The 14,575-nt window shown below is 38.1% G+C and overlaps 1 protein-coding gene across 1 annotated transcript; it reads left to right on the top strand.

The window, feature by feature from the left end:
* Nucleotides 1-10,095: 10,095 nt before the first annotated feature.
* On the top strand, nucleotides 10,096-11,040 carry LOC126080636 (olfactory receptor 5A1-like). Its single transcript, XM_049891816.1, has one exon. The coding sequence runs from the start codon at nucleotides 10,096-10,098 to the stop codon at nucleotides 11,038-11,040; it is 945 nt and encodes a 314-aa protein (XP_049747773.1).
* The last annotated feature ends 3,535 nt before the right edge of the window (nucleotides 11,041-14,575 follow it).

Raw genomic sequence — 14,575 nt, 5'->3', positions numbered from 1 at the left:
TCTTTCTTTTGATGCTTCCTGCATTGTTCAATTTTTTGCCCATAGAATCTCACAGTACTGCAACTTGAGTCTTGAATTTTTTTCTTCAATTCTTTAAGCTTTAGAAATGCCCATCATATTCTTCTCTTTTGGTTTTCTACCTCAAAGTCTCTGTAGATTTCATTATAATACTGTGTCTTCTCAAGCTACCCTTTGAAACCTTCTGATGAGCCCTTTTACGCCATCATTTCTTCCATTCACTTTCGTTACTCTACATTGAAGAGCAAGTTCCAGAGTCTCTTCTGACATCCATTTTGTTTTTTTCTTTCTTTCCTGTCTTTTTAATGACCTTTTGCTTTCTTCATGTATGATGTCCTTGATGTCTTTCCACAACTTGTCTGGTCTTTGTTCATTAATGTTCAATGCATCAAATCTATACTTGAGATAGTTTCTAAATTCAGATTTGATATCGGCAATGTTGTATTTGGGCTCCCATGGAGATGGGTTTATATTTTCTGGGCAGAGAAGTGGAGAATTTCTATGTAGAGAAGAACCTGCCCTGCAGAAAATATGTACTGATGCCTATAGCAGGGGTTCAGCACAGCAGTTGTGAGGTTCCTGCCAGGCCACCTGTAAAACCCATCAGAGGAAAATCCCTGACCATGAATCGAATCTTGATTTTTAGTGCCTTACTCTGTAATGTGAAAGGACAGTCAAGGATCACCAGAGAGTGGCCCTAAATATACAAACAGGAAAAAAAAGGAACTCAAATGACAAAAAGACAATGCAAAGAACATAAGAACATGTAGTACAAAAGTCTATAAAGAGTATCCTGAGAGAGATTAAAGAAGGTATTTTCGAATCATGAAAACTTGAAGTACTCACCTTTTAAAACTATGTACATTTATTATTTATTACATTGATAACTAAATTATAAAAATTACTAGTTTATTTATTTATTTGTTGCCTGGCATCCATAATCATTCTTTCTGTGAGCAGTCTCTTAAAATTATTTTGGGAAGTGGATCCCCTTTTCTCTTCTCAGCCATCATCCTATGAGCATGATTGTTCCCAACTCTGGGTTTTGGGTATCAACTCTGATTGATTTCAGCCACTCAAAAATATTGTCCATTTACCATTTCAACCAACTTGGGGTATAAGTGGAGGGCAAGCTGAATCAAGGCCAGAAACATGCAAACACCAGAACCAGTGTAAGGAGATGATTTTTCGGGTTTCTTGGAAAGAAAATCTTCCTCTCTTTTGGTCTTGGTGTCTTCTCACATACTTGATGGTTGTGCTGCCTCCCTTGGACTCTGCCTGTAAGACATTCTGACGATTCATTTGGATATTTTTGGTCTTATCACATCCACTTCAATTTCTTTTTATTGTTACATCCTTTCTCTGAGGCTGTGAACCTGACAACCTATCTGCCTGAAAGGAGGGACTGGTCAAAGAGATGTGGATAAGGAAATACTAGGTAAAAAGATAGATACTGTTTTAAAAATATCCTGTTATGTACAGTTTAGAGAGCATTTAAAAAAGAGGGCTGGATGGGCTTAAAACAGGACATTAAAGCTGTGTTAGTAGTACAAGAAAAAATAAATTTTTTTTTTTTAAAGTAGACCTTATATTCTGATATATGGCAACTAGCTTTTTGGCTTTCTCCACAGCCTGGTCTCTCTTATCCACTCTAAATGCTCTTCCTCTATGGTCCAGTGTTTTCCTGAAATAAAAGCCATAACTTGAGGACTAAATGACAGGGGCTTCATTTTCTGTAGTGTTTCAGGGCTAGAAAATAAAAATAATTCTTCTAGGTAGTGAGGTGAGATTAAGGGATTGGCAGGGTAATTTCACTTTGTGTTTTGGCATGATCGAATGCTATTTATCCTTTCAGAATTTCTTACCTACTTTTCCCAGTTTTCCTTTTTTTCCCCTTGTCTTTGCCCTTTGTCTTATGCTTATCCTCTCCTTCTCACCATTTCCCTCTCCTACTCTTTTCTTCCTTTAACCCGAAGGAGCTAGAGTTATGAAACAGAAAAGGGGAACCATTTATGCTTCATTTTCGTATTCCAAGTCATACTAAGGTCCTTCTGAACATAACCCACTTGAATGATTTCCATCTAAATGACAACTTGTTCAAAAAGAGGAAAGTAAAGAGTTGAGGCTCCCTTTTCTGCAGAGTTGGGTTTATAATTGCTGGGTGTTTGCTGCTTCCTGGTGTCTTTCCAGATAGAGACCTCTGAGGACTATTCCTACGGTGTGGTGACATAATTTGTTTCATAGCTAACAATGTTGGAAATGACCTCTATATCAGCCCCATGGTTCTTTCTTGGGAATAAAGACAGTCTGCAAGAGAGTTCCTTGATGTCAAAGTGTCTCAAAAGATCAGGAGCCTGAAGGGAGATCTTGGAGCCTAAGCAACGGACCAAATAACAGGAATGGTCTCCCTCCATCACCCAAGAGGGTGGTTATTTCCAGCCCACATGGTTTTAACTGTCCCTTCTTTGCTGTGGATTGTACTCTCAAGTTCTTTCTTAAATGTGGTAGGGACGATTCTTACTCATTTAAGGTTCTCTTCTTTCAAGGATGGTTCATTTCTGAAGGAGGCTGTGTTAAAAATTGCTACCAGTGGGCTTTTTATTCTCAGAGTATTGATGGAATGGGAAGCCTCAGAAGCTGTAAGTTGAAATATCTGTTCACCATTTCTGAGCATCTGGGTACATTGCCAACTAAAAGAAGTTGTAAAACTTTCTCAGAACTCTTAGGTGAGCCACGTAGTGACTATTTTCTAAAGAATATCAGGCACCTAGGATAGAGGCACAACTCACGATTTACAAATAACTCAGTATCATTGTCCTTGAAGTCTAAATGTTATAAGAGGCCATCTTCCATGTGGCTCTTTTGACCTGAAAAACAAACCTGCAGATGGACAGTATAAAATGTAGGTTGTGTCAATACGTTTTAGTATAATGTAGGGGCTGGAAAATTTCTGACTCCTTTCATTAGTGTTTCAAGTAAATGGGAAAACACAGACCCAGAAGAATAGCTGTGGCTTATTTTTGAGGGTCCTCCACTACCTGATTTGTTTCACTTAAAAATGTCAAACTTACACAGTCCACAGGTGACTCTGTTTGGGGAAGGACTCTGGAGCGAATGGATCCAACACAGGGCATGATTAACAGGTCAAGCTGTAGTGGGAGGGACCATTATTCAAGAATACATGTAATACCTGGTCTTCTGACAGAAATCTGTCCTCATTGTTCCTGGACAAAACTCTTCAGATTTTGTTTCCTGATCTAGTTTAACATGCCTGCCTGTCTATGGAAAGGTTTGCTTTGGTAATTTTAATTTTAGACATCTGTGGACACAGGCTTTGCAGTAGTTACTGTCTGTTTTGGTCATCTAGTGCTGCTGTAACAGAAAAAACCACAAGTGGTTGGCTTTAGCAAAGAGAAATTTACTCTCTCATAGTCTAGTAGGCTACAAGTCCAAATTCAGGGCATCAGTTCCAGGAGAAGGCTTTCTGTCTTATTGGCTCTGGAAAAGGTCCTTGTCATCATTCTTTCCCTGGTCAAGGAGATTCTCAGGTGTAGGGACTGTGTATCGAAAGGACGAGTTATGCTCCTGTTATTGTTTTCTTAGTGGTGTGAGGTCCCCCTGTCTCTCTGTTGCTTCTCTTTTTATCTCAAAAGAGATTGGCTTAAGACACTATCTGACCTTACAGAACTCATCAATATACCTGCTGCTAATCCATCTAATTAACATCATAGTGATAGGATTTATAACACAGTAAAATCTCATCAAAAGAGAAAATGGTAGATAAGTACGCAATATTGGGAATCATCGGCTAACCAAGTTGACAAATATTTTGGGGGGACACAAGTCAATCTATGACCCTGCCTAAGGGCTGAGTTTTCTGTGCCCCTGAGTTATCTACATATTGCAAACACTTCAATGCCTTTTCATTTCTTCTTCCTGAGAGAGACTAAATTCTCCTCCAGTTTGTCTCATTTCCTTGACAATCAGGGGGTGTTACTGCTTTTCTGTTCTTTTACTGAAAGGATACCTATGTGAAGAGACATGATGATTGTGTTATTGATGGTGTTTTCCAGTATGTTGATTGTGTTGTTTGTACAGTAATGCCTTTGAAATAAGTTCTGCCATTCTAGAGTCGTTTTGTGAGAAATGCATACAAAGAATATGCAAGGGCCTTCTTGGATCCATAAATTCCTGCTCATGTCTAGTTTGTGATTACCTACAGGATATTGTGTCTTTCTCTGTCTCATGCTACACATCATCTCTTTTCTTGTATTGTGTCTTTACGGGCACATTTCTTGCCTACCTTCCTGGGCTTTGGCTCACTTTCTGTCTCCTTTGCATCCTCCGAGCCACGGAATATAGTGCTTTGAGTCTGAGAGTTGTTTAGAAATAAGGTTAATGATGCAATTGATACAGTTTTGAGAGACAGTGGAATGTAGTTATTAAAGATGTGGCTCTGTAGCTAGAAGGCCTGGACTTGAATCCCAGTTCTGCTTTTTATAGGATGGGTGACATGTGCCTGATTACCACTGTGAGTTACACTGTCTCTTTATCTGTAAAATAGGAGAAATTAGAATACATATCATGTAGGGTTGTTGGACAAATAAAACATAAAAAGATTCAGAGTAACACTGGGAAATTAATAAGCCCTTACTGATCATATTTGGAACCAAAAAATTATAAGCATATTAAAGAAGCTTGTGGTTTTAGAAAAAAATGTCCAAGGAATAAACTGGGGTAATGAAGATTTTCTTGTAAATATTGTTTTTTTTAATTATTTCTTGAAATATTATGGATTATGTGGTCAGGGAAAACACGAAGAAGGCTAGATAACTCAGCCAATGAGAAAGTAAAGAAATTCTTCAAAGTACAGAAAAGACAAGAAAGCACTAATCTAAGGAGCTCATAAGGTAGGGCCGGCATTTTCCCAGTTTGTTGTTAGGTGCTGTTGAGTCAATTCCAACTCATAGCAACCCTATGAACAACAGAATGAAACTCTGCCAGGTCCTGTGCCATCCTCATAGTCTTGCTACGTTTTAGCCCATTGTTACAGCCACTTTGTCAAACCATCTCGTTGAGAGTCTTCCTCTTTTTCCCAGACCCTTTACTTAACCATGCAACATGTCCTCCAGGGACTAGTTCCTTCTGATAATATTTCCAAAGTACATAAGACAAGGTCTCATCATTCTCCTTTCTAAGGAACATTCTGGCTGTACTTCTTCCAAGACAGATGTGTTCATTTTTCTGGCGGTCCATGGCATATTCAATATTCTTTGCAATCACCGTTATTCAAAGGCTTTAATTCTTCTTCAGTGTTCCTTATTCATTGTCCAACTTCTGCATGAATATGAAGTGATTGAATACACCATGGCTTGGGACACCTCAGTCTTCAAGGTGACATCTTTCCTTTTTAACACTTTAAAGAGGTCTTTTTGTAGCAGATTTGCTCATTGCAAGTCATCATTTGATTTCTTGACTGCTGCTTACACGACTGTTGATTGTGAATCCAAGTAAAACAACATCCTTGACAACTTCAATCTTTTTTCCATTTATCATGATGTTGCTTATTGGTCCATTTGTGAGGACTTCTATTTTCTTTATACTGAAGGCTGTAGTCTTTGATATCCATCAGAAAGTGCTTCAAGTCCTCTTCACTTTCAGAAAGCAAGGTTGTGTCATCTGTGTATTGCAGATTGTCAGTGAATCTTCCTCATTGTTCTTCACAAAGTCTCATTTTTTGGATTATTTGCTCAGCATACAGATTGAATGAGTATGGTGAAAGTGTACAATCCTTGTGCACATCTTTCCCGTTTTTAAATCACGGAATATCTCCTTTTTCTGTTTAAAAGACTGCCACCTGATCTATAGAAATGTTCTGCATGAGCACAATTACTTGTTCTGGAATTTGCATTCTTCGCAATGCTATCCACAATTTGTTATAATCCACACGGTTGAACACCTTTACATGGTCAACGAAACACAGGTAAATATCTTTCTGATTTTTTCTGCTTTCACCCAAGATCCACCTGATATCAGCAATGATATCCCTTGTTCCATGTGCTTTTTTGAATCTGGCTTAAATTTTTGGCAGTTACCTGTTGATGTAGTACTGCATCCATTTTTGAATTATCTTCGGCAAAATTTTACTTCAGTGTGTTAATAATACTGTCTGATAATCTGCACACCGTGTTGGATCATCCCAATAGGAATGTATTGATCTGTGGTGGCCTAAGTGCTGAAATTTAACGGGCATGTGTGTGAGACATAGAAGGAAAAGGCAGTATGTGAGATTTGATTAGAGAAAATATTCCACCCTACTGAGAGCAGAGACTCCCATAGGATGACACTCTCAGAGATGAAAGAGAAAAACACCTTCCCTGCAGAGGGAGACAGTGATATGCACACCTCACTCAGCCTTAATTTGGGAAGAGCAAAGAGAAAAATTTCACTGATAATTCTGGTCTCCAAATTTGTATTCATGGAGACATGAAGCCTAAACCTTATCAGTGTTGTGGCCCCAAAACATCCCAAGTAAAAAGCTATGTTTAATGGTATTCTGGGCCAGGATTGCTATTAAGGTATGATACAGAAGTAATATAAATCATTTCTGAAGGAATGTATTTCAAAGTCGTTGTTCAAAGTTTCCCACAGGTGACATTCAAAGGAACATGAACTCATAATGTAAAGTCATTGGACAGACAAGTAAACAGGGCCCATGAACAACAGTCAGCAATAGCAAATTATACAGTCAGACCCACAAAGATACAGATATTTATATTATTCAATAATAATTTTAAATACATATATTTAATATGTTTAAATGATAGAATCTTTGAGACTACAATGAGAAAACAAGATACTTTTAATTTCTGCCAGGCATATCTGAGAAAAGATCAAAATGGAACCTTTAGAAGAGAAAAAAAAATTATTAGATTGAGATCTAAAACTCAATGAATGGGTTAAACAGCCAATTAACACAGCTTAAAATTGAATGAATGAGCTGAAGGACATATCTATAAAAATTAACAAGAACACAGTGTAGAATTACAAAGAAACGGATCTTTCAGAGTTGGGAACAATATGAGAATATCTAACATACATCCAAGTGAGATTCCAAAGAGATATATAAGACAAAATTGAAGGAGAAACAATATTCAGAATACTGTTTAGTAGGCAACACACTGGCCTAATACCATATTTAATGAATGAATGTTTGAGGAAGCTGTGCGGTCTTCATGACCGCAAGGAGAACATCAGTATGTATCATAGATGCTCGATAAATCTCTTTGTTGTCTTGGGTTGTTAGTGATGATGATGTACATAATGATGACAAATATGACCTTCTGTTCATTTTCCAGAAGATTTTACCACCATTCAGTCTGTCTGAGAGGGACAACTCCTAAGTCTGGATAGTAAATACGTTGTCTATCTGCTACCACTCTCCCTTTATTTACTAATATCGGATGTCTCGACTTTCTTTTCTAATTAATTCCTTCATTCCCTCATAATCCTTCTGAAAACAGGGTACCAGAGAGCCACAACCCATCTGATTTAGAGAAATGGGCTCTTTAACCTTCCTTTCCTAGTCAAGACCTTATAGTCCCATAGGGATTTTCTCTTTTCTTCATTTTGGTGACTGAGAAATGATTGGAGAGAAGGAAAGTATTTTGAACAGCTAATGTTGGCAAATATTTGTACTTCATAGAAATGTTTTATTCCATTAATACCACAGTCTTTCTCTATGATAATTTCAAAGATGCCTACTTTCTACCCTTATACATAACTCCCAGGCTACATTTGACAGCTGTTTCCTATATTTATTTATTTTTCTTTTCCTTTTTTTTTTTTTTTTATTGTACTTTAGATGAAGATTTAGGGAACAAATTAGTTACTCAGCAAACAGTACACACATTGTTCTATGACATTGGTTAACAACCCCTCTACAGGTCAACACTCTCCTTCTTAACCCTGGGTTCCATATTACCAGCCTTCCTGTTCCCTCCTGACTTCCAGTCCCTGCCCCAGGGCTAGTGAGCCCCTTTGGTCTTGTTTTCTTCCATGGGCCTGTTCAATCTTTGGCTGAAGGGTGAACCTCAGGAGTGGCCTCATTACTGAACTGAAAGGGTGTTCGTGGGCCATACTCTGAGTGTTTTTCCAGTCTTTGTGAGGCCAGCAAGTCTGGTCTTTCTTTTTGAGTTAGAATTTTATTCTACATTTTTCTGTAGCTCTGTCTGGAACTCTCTACTGTGATCCCTGTCGGAGCAGTCAGTGGTGGTAGCTGGGTACCATCTCATTGTTCTGGACTCCGTCTGGTGGAGGGCGTGGTAGATGTGGTCCATTAGTCCTTTGGACTAATCTTTCCCTTCTGTCTTTAGTTTTCTTCATTCTTCCTTGGTCTCAAAGGGGTGAGACCAGTGGAGTATCCTAGATGGCTTTTAAGACCCTAGACGCTACTTTCCAAAGTAGAATGTAGAACATATTCTTTATAAGCTATGTTATGCCAATTGAGCTAGATGTTCCCCGAGATCATGTTCCTCACAGCCCAAAGCCTAGCAATTTGGTCCCTCAGGGAATTTGGATGTGTCTATGGAGCATCCATGACCTTGCCTTGTACAGATTGTGCTGGCTTTCCCAATATAGTGCACTGTCTTACCCTACACCAAAGTTTCCACTTATCTATTGTCTATTAAGTGTTTTTCCAATCCACCCCTCTCCTTCCTCAAAATCATCAAAGATTGTTTCTTTTTGTATGTAAACCTTTTCATGAATTTATATAGTAGTGGTCTCATAGAATATTTGTCCTTTTGTGATCGACTTATTTCACTACCCTTATACACAACTCCCAGGCTACATTTGACAGTTGTTTCCTATATTTAAAATAATTCATAATTTTCCTTCTAATTTAGGTTGATCTGAATAAAAATATGTTTTTCTTGGGGGGGTGTTTTAGTGGTACTGTAGAGAAAGCAACAGTTATAACTTCTTGAAGGAGACCTATAGCTTGTGACGTAAAAATATTCTTTAGGTTAGTTACCATTTGTTTGAAGACTTGCTTCTGTGTTTCTCTGGACTGACTCCAATGTGAAGGAGAGGAAAAAAAAAATTCCTAAGTCTTTCCCAGAGTTTCCAATCCTCATGCCTATTGTCTACGCATGAATCTTACAAAAGCTCAAGTAGTTTCCCTGTAGGAGAAGTCTCTGAACTGGGAACCACAAATAGACTTCAGAGTGATTGCAAATTCCAAAATTCTCCAAGTAAAGGTGGTAAGTAGTTGTATTTTGCTGGAGAGAGGAACCTGAGTTTCCACAGATTTTTAAAGGACACTAAGACAATCAATAGTCACTGTGCTAGAAAATCAAACTCTGAAGTATTTCTGATTTGAGGAAAGGGAGTTTCTCAGCTCTGTGAACCTTGTATAACTTCATTTCATAGGCGGCTTCCTAGAGTCATGAATTTGGTTATGTCACATCCATTTCCAAGCTCCTGTTGCTTCTGATTTACTCTTCTCACCATCCTGCTGCATGACTCTTACATCTCTCCAGGTATCATAAAAGCAAAAAGGGTATTCCTGAATTGTCAAAGTGCCTCATTACAGATTAATGAAAGACCAGTTCTCAAGGATATTTTAAAGAGTACCTACCCAGGATCCTTTTTGTGAATATTCAGGAGCTTCTCCAATCATTAAGTTAATGCAGAGCAATGTCCAGTAAATTTTTTCTGTTTTGCCATATAAAGAAATTGCACTATTTCCCTTATCTGGCCTATCTCCAAGTCTCATAATTTGGAAAATCTGCCATGGGAAAACATGAAATGAAGACATTTTAGGAGAAAATGGACTACTGATGCCCACTGAATGCCTTTTGTCCCCAAAGAAAAAATGATAACATATAGCCAAGAAGATTTTTCAGTTAAGGTTGATGATTGTATAGGAAAGGAGATTACACTCAACATTGATATTTTAATGGTGTGAAATTATTCTGATGCACTACTAAACAAATGATATGTTCTTTTTTGGGAATAAAGCTATTTCCTTCTCTCATCTTTTCTTCAGCAGATGACATCGAGCAGGTCCATGGGATGGAATGGAACCACACCTCTGTGGCCATGTTTGTTCTTCTGGGACTCTCAGATGAAAAGGAGCTACAGCTCATCCTCTTTCCAATATTCCTAGGGATCTACCTTGTTACCCTTCTCTGGAATCTGGGTCTCATCTTCCTAATTAGAATGGACTTCTGCCTGCACACACCCATGTACTTTTTTCTCTGTTTCCTGTCATTTATAGATGTCTGCTATTCTTCTTCCATCAGCCCAAGGATGCTTTCAGACTTCCTAAAAAATGAAAAAATGATTTCCTTCATTGCCTGTGCCACTCAGTATTTTGTTGCAGCCTGGATGGCTCTGGCTGAGTCCTGCCTACTGGCCACCATGGCCTATGACCAATATGTGGCCATCGGCAACCCATTACAATACTCAGCTATCATGGTACCTGACCTCTGTGGGAAGATGGTTGCTGGGGCCTATGTGAGTGGTTTTCTTAGCAGTTTATCTCAAACAATCTCTTGCTTTCAACTTTACTACTGTGGGCCAAATGTCATTCAACATTTCTTCTGTGACTTACCTCAGGTTATTTCCTTGTCTTGCTCCAATCCCTTCATCGCCCAAATGACCCTTCTCGTGGTAGCTATTGTTGTTGGATTTGATTCTTTGCTTGTTATCCTCTTATCCTATGGTTTCATTGCAGTTTCCATCCTGAAAATATCCTCAGGCAAAGGTCGTGCCAAGGCCTTCAATACCTGTGCCTCCCACCTGGCAGCTGTGGCACTGTATTATGGCACAACTCTCTCTGTGTACTTATGTCCCAAGTCTAATCAGTTCATGAAGCAGGACAAGGTGCTATCAGTGTTTTATGTCATCATCATTCCCATTTTAAACCCTCTGATATATTGTCTGAGGAACAAGGAGATCAAAGAGGCCCTCAAGAGGCTTATAAAGAGAGTAGTAGCTTTATGTCAGTCAGAATAATATTTGGGCAGGTATCATTACCGTATAAGGTAGATGGAGGTGAAAATGTGTAAGTGGCATTTTGCATGTCACAGGAATAACTAGACAGCAAGAAGTAACAACTTGGCTTCCTTATTTCTTGGGGCCATCATGCTTAGCTGCCATCAAGAAGTAATCTAACCCAGTGATGTTATATAAAGTTTAAAAAGCCAGTTTCCATTATTAGAACGCAGGTAGATAAAAGCCTAAAAGGTGATTGTGCTTTGAGAGAAGTGTTGGTAGATACTATATGTACAGAAATGGCAAGGATCCATGACACCAAACAGCATGCTCTTTCCTTCACAAATTTTCTTCATTTCTATTATTTATTATTAATTTTTCAACATTTATATGTTAAATAATAACAATAAACAAAACAATATTAATAATGCATAAAATTAAATATTAAAAAATTAAATATAGGTAAAATTAAAAATAATTTTTATTTATTTAGTTTATTGTGCTTTCGGTGAAAGCTTACAGTTCAAGTTAGTTTCTCATACAAAAATTTATAATACCCTAGTTGCTCTCACTATAATGCGACAGTATACTCCTCCTTTTCACCCAGGTTTCCTGTGTCCATTCAACCAGCTCCTGTCTGTTCCTGCCCTCTCATCTCTCCTCCAGACAGGAGCTGCCCATTTAGTCTCATGTACGTACTTGAGCTAAGCAGCAATCTCTTTATGAGTATCATTTTATGTCTTCTAGTCCAGCCTTATCTTCTTCTGAAGAGTTGGTTTCCAGAATGGTTTTAGTTTTGGTCTAACAGAGAGTCTAGGTGCCATGTCTTCCGGGGTCCCTCCAGTCTCATTCAGACCATTAAGTCTGGCGTTTTTAAGAGAATTTGAGTTCTGCACCACATTTTTCTCCTGCTCTGTCAGTGACTCTCTGTCGTGTTCCCTGTCAGGGCTGTCTTAGTCGTAGCAGGGCACCATCTGGTTCTTCTGGCCTCAGGATGACGGAATTTCTGATTTATGTGGGCCTTTCTGTCTTTTGAGCACTATTTTCCTTGTGTCTTTGGTGTTCTTCATTTTCCTTTGTTCCAGGTGGGTTGAGACCAATTGATTCATCTTAAATGGCTGCTTGCTAGCTTTTAAGACCCTAGACACCACTCACCAAAGTGGAATGCAGAACATTTGCTTAATAAACTTTGTTTATGCCAATTGACCTAGATGTCTCCTGAAACCATGGTGCCCAGAACCCCACCGCTGCTACTCTGTCCTTCAGAGTGTTTGCTTGTATTCAGGAAACTTCTTAGCTTTTGATTTAGTCCAGTTGTGCTGACTTCCCCTGTTCTGTGTGTTGTCCTTCCCTTCACCTAAAATAATTCTTGTCCAGTAACCCTGGAAGCATAGTGGTTAAGAGCTACGGCTGCTAACTAAAAGTCAGCAGTTCAAATTCACCAGGCACTCCTTGGAAACTGAATGGGGCAGTTCTATTCTGTCCAGTAGGGTCGCTATTAGTCGGAATTGACTAGATTACAAAGGGTTCAGTTTTTTCTTAGGATCTAGTTAGTGAATACCACTCTCCCTCCCTCCCCGCCCTCATAACCATCAATGGATGTTCCCTTCCATGTTTAAACCTTTTCTTCAGTCCTTATAATAGTGGTCTCATACAATATTTGTCTTTTGCAACTAATTTCAGTCAGCATAATGTCTTCCAGTGTCGTCCATGTTGTAAGACGTTTTCCGGATTTATTTTTGCTCTATATTGTTGTGTAGTGTTCCGTTGTGCAAATATACCATAATTTGTTTATCCATTCATCTGTTGATGGGCACCTAGATTATTTCCATCTTTTTGCTCTTGAGAACAGTGCTGCAATGAACATGAGTGTGTATATATCTACTGGTGTGCCAGTTTTCATTTCTCTAGGGTATATTCCAATGAGTGGGATTGCTGGATCATATGGTACTTCTATTTGCAGCTTTTTTAAGGAAGTGCCAAATCGATTTCCAAAGTGGTTTTACCATACATTCCCACCAGCTCTTGTAAGTGTTCCGTCTTTCCACAACCTGTCCAACATTTATTATTTTGTGTTTATTGGATTAATGCTAGCCTTGTTGGGATGAAATGGTATGTGTTTTAGTTTTGATTTGCATTTCTCTAATGGTTAATGACCAGGAGCATTTCCTCATGTATTTGTGAGCTGCTTGAATGTCTTCTTGGTGAAGCGTCTGTTCATATCCTTTGCCCAATTTTTAATTGGATTATTTGTCTTTTTGTTGTAGACATGTTGGATTTTCCTGTAGGTTTTAGAGATTAGGCCTTTGTTGGATTTGTTGTACCCAGATTTTTTTTCCCAGCTTGTAGTTTCCCTTTTCCTCTTTTGGCGAAATCTTTTGATGAGTGTAAGTATATAATTTTTAGAAGATCTCAGTTATCGAGCTTATTTTCTGATGTTTGTGTATTGTTAGTTATGCTTTGTATCCTGTTAACACCATGTATTAGGGCCTCTAGTGTTTATCCTACTTTTTCTTCTATGACCTTTATAGTTTTGGGTTTTATATTTAGGTCTTTGATCTATTATGAATTAGTTTTTGTGTATGATGTGAGGCATCTATCCTATTTCATTTTTTTGCACATGGACATCATGTTTGCTTTGTATTTGTAGATTGTTTTGGGTAGAATTGATATTTTCACAATATTGATCTACCTATCCATGATCATATTACGTTTTTCCATTTATGTGGGTCTTGTTTGGTTTCTCGAAGTAGTGTTTTGTACTTTCCTTTGTATAGGTCTTTTACATCTCTGGTTAGATTTATTCCTAAGAGTTTTATTTTTTTTAGGGGCTATTATAAATGGTATTGTTTTCCTGATTTCCTTTTCATTCTTCTTTTTTTTTGGTGTATAGGAATTTGACTGATTTTTTGTATATTTATCTTGTATCCTGCTATTCTGCTGAGTCTTTCTACTAGTTCCAGTAGTTTTCTTGTGGAGTCTTTTGGGTGTTGCATGTACAGTGTCATTTCATCCTCACATAGGGACAGTTTTACTTCTTCCTTATCAGTTTGGATGCCCTTCGTTTCTTTTTCTTGTCTTACTGCTCTAGCTAGAACTTCCAGCACATTGTTAAGTAGGAGTGGTGATAAAGGGCATCCTTGTGTCTTGTTCCTGTTCTCAAGGGGAATGATTTCAGCTTCTCTCCGTTAAGAATGATGTTGGCTCTTGGTTTTGTATATTTGTCCTTTGTTAATGTTGAGAAATTTCCCTTCTATACCTATTTTATTGAGAGTTTTTTGAGGAATGGGTGTTGGACATTGTCAAATGCCTTTTTTGCGTCAATTGAAATGATCATGGGATTCTTTAATTTTATTTATGTGGTCGATTACATTGTTTGATTTTCTAATGTTGAACCATCCTTGCACACCTGGTATTAATTCCACTTTGCCCTGGTGTATTATTTTTTGACATAATGTTGAATTCTGTTGGCTAAAATTTTGTTGAGAATTTTTGCATCTACATTCATGAGAGATATTGGTCTTTAATTTTCATTTTTTGAGATGTCTTTGCTGGT

This window comes from Elephas maximus, chromosome 7 (assembly GCF_024166365.1).
Source record: "Elephas maximus indicus isolate mEleMax1 chromosome 7, mEleMax1 primary haplotype, whole genome shotgun sequence".
In the NCBI taxonomy this organism is placed as follows: Eukaryota; Metazoa; Chordata; class Mammalia; order Proboscidea; family Elephantidae; genus Elephas; species Elephas maximus.
The sequence above is the reverse complement of the archived record's forward strand: the minus strand, read 5'-3'. Positions and strand labels throughout refer to the sequence as shown.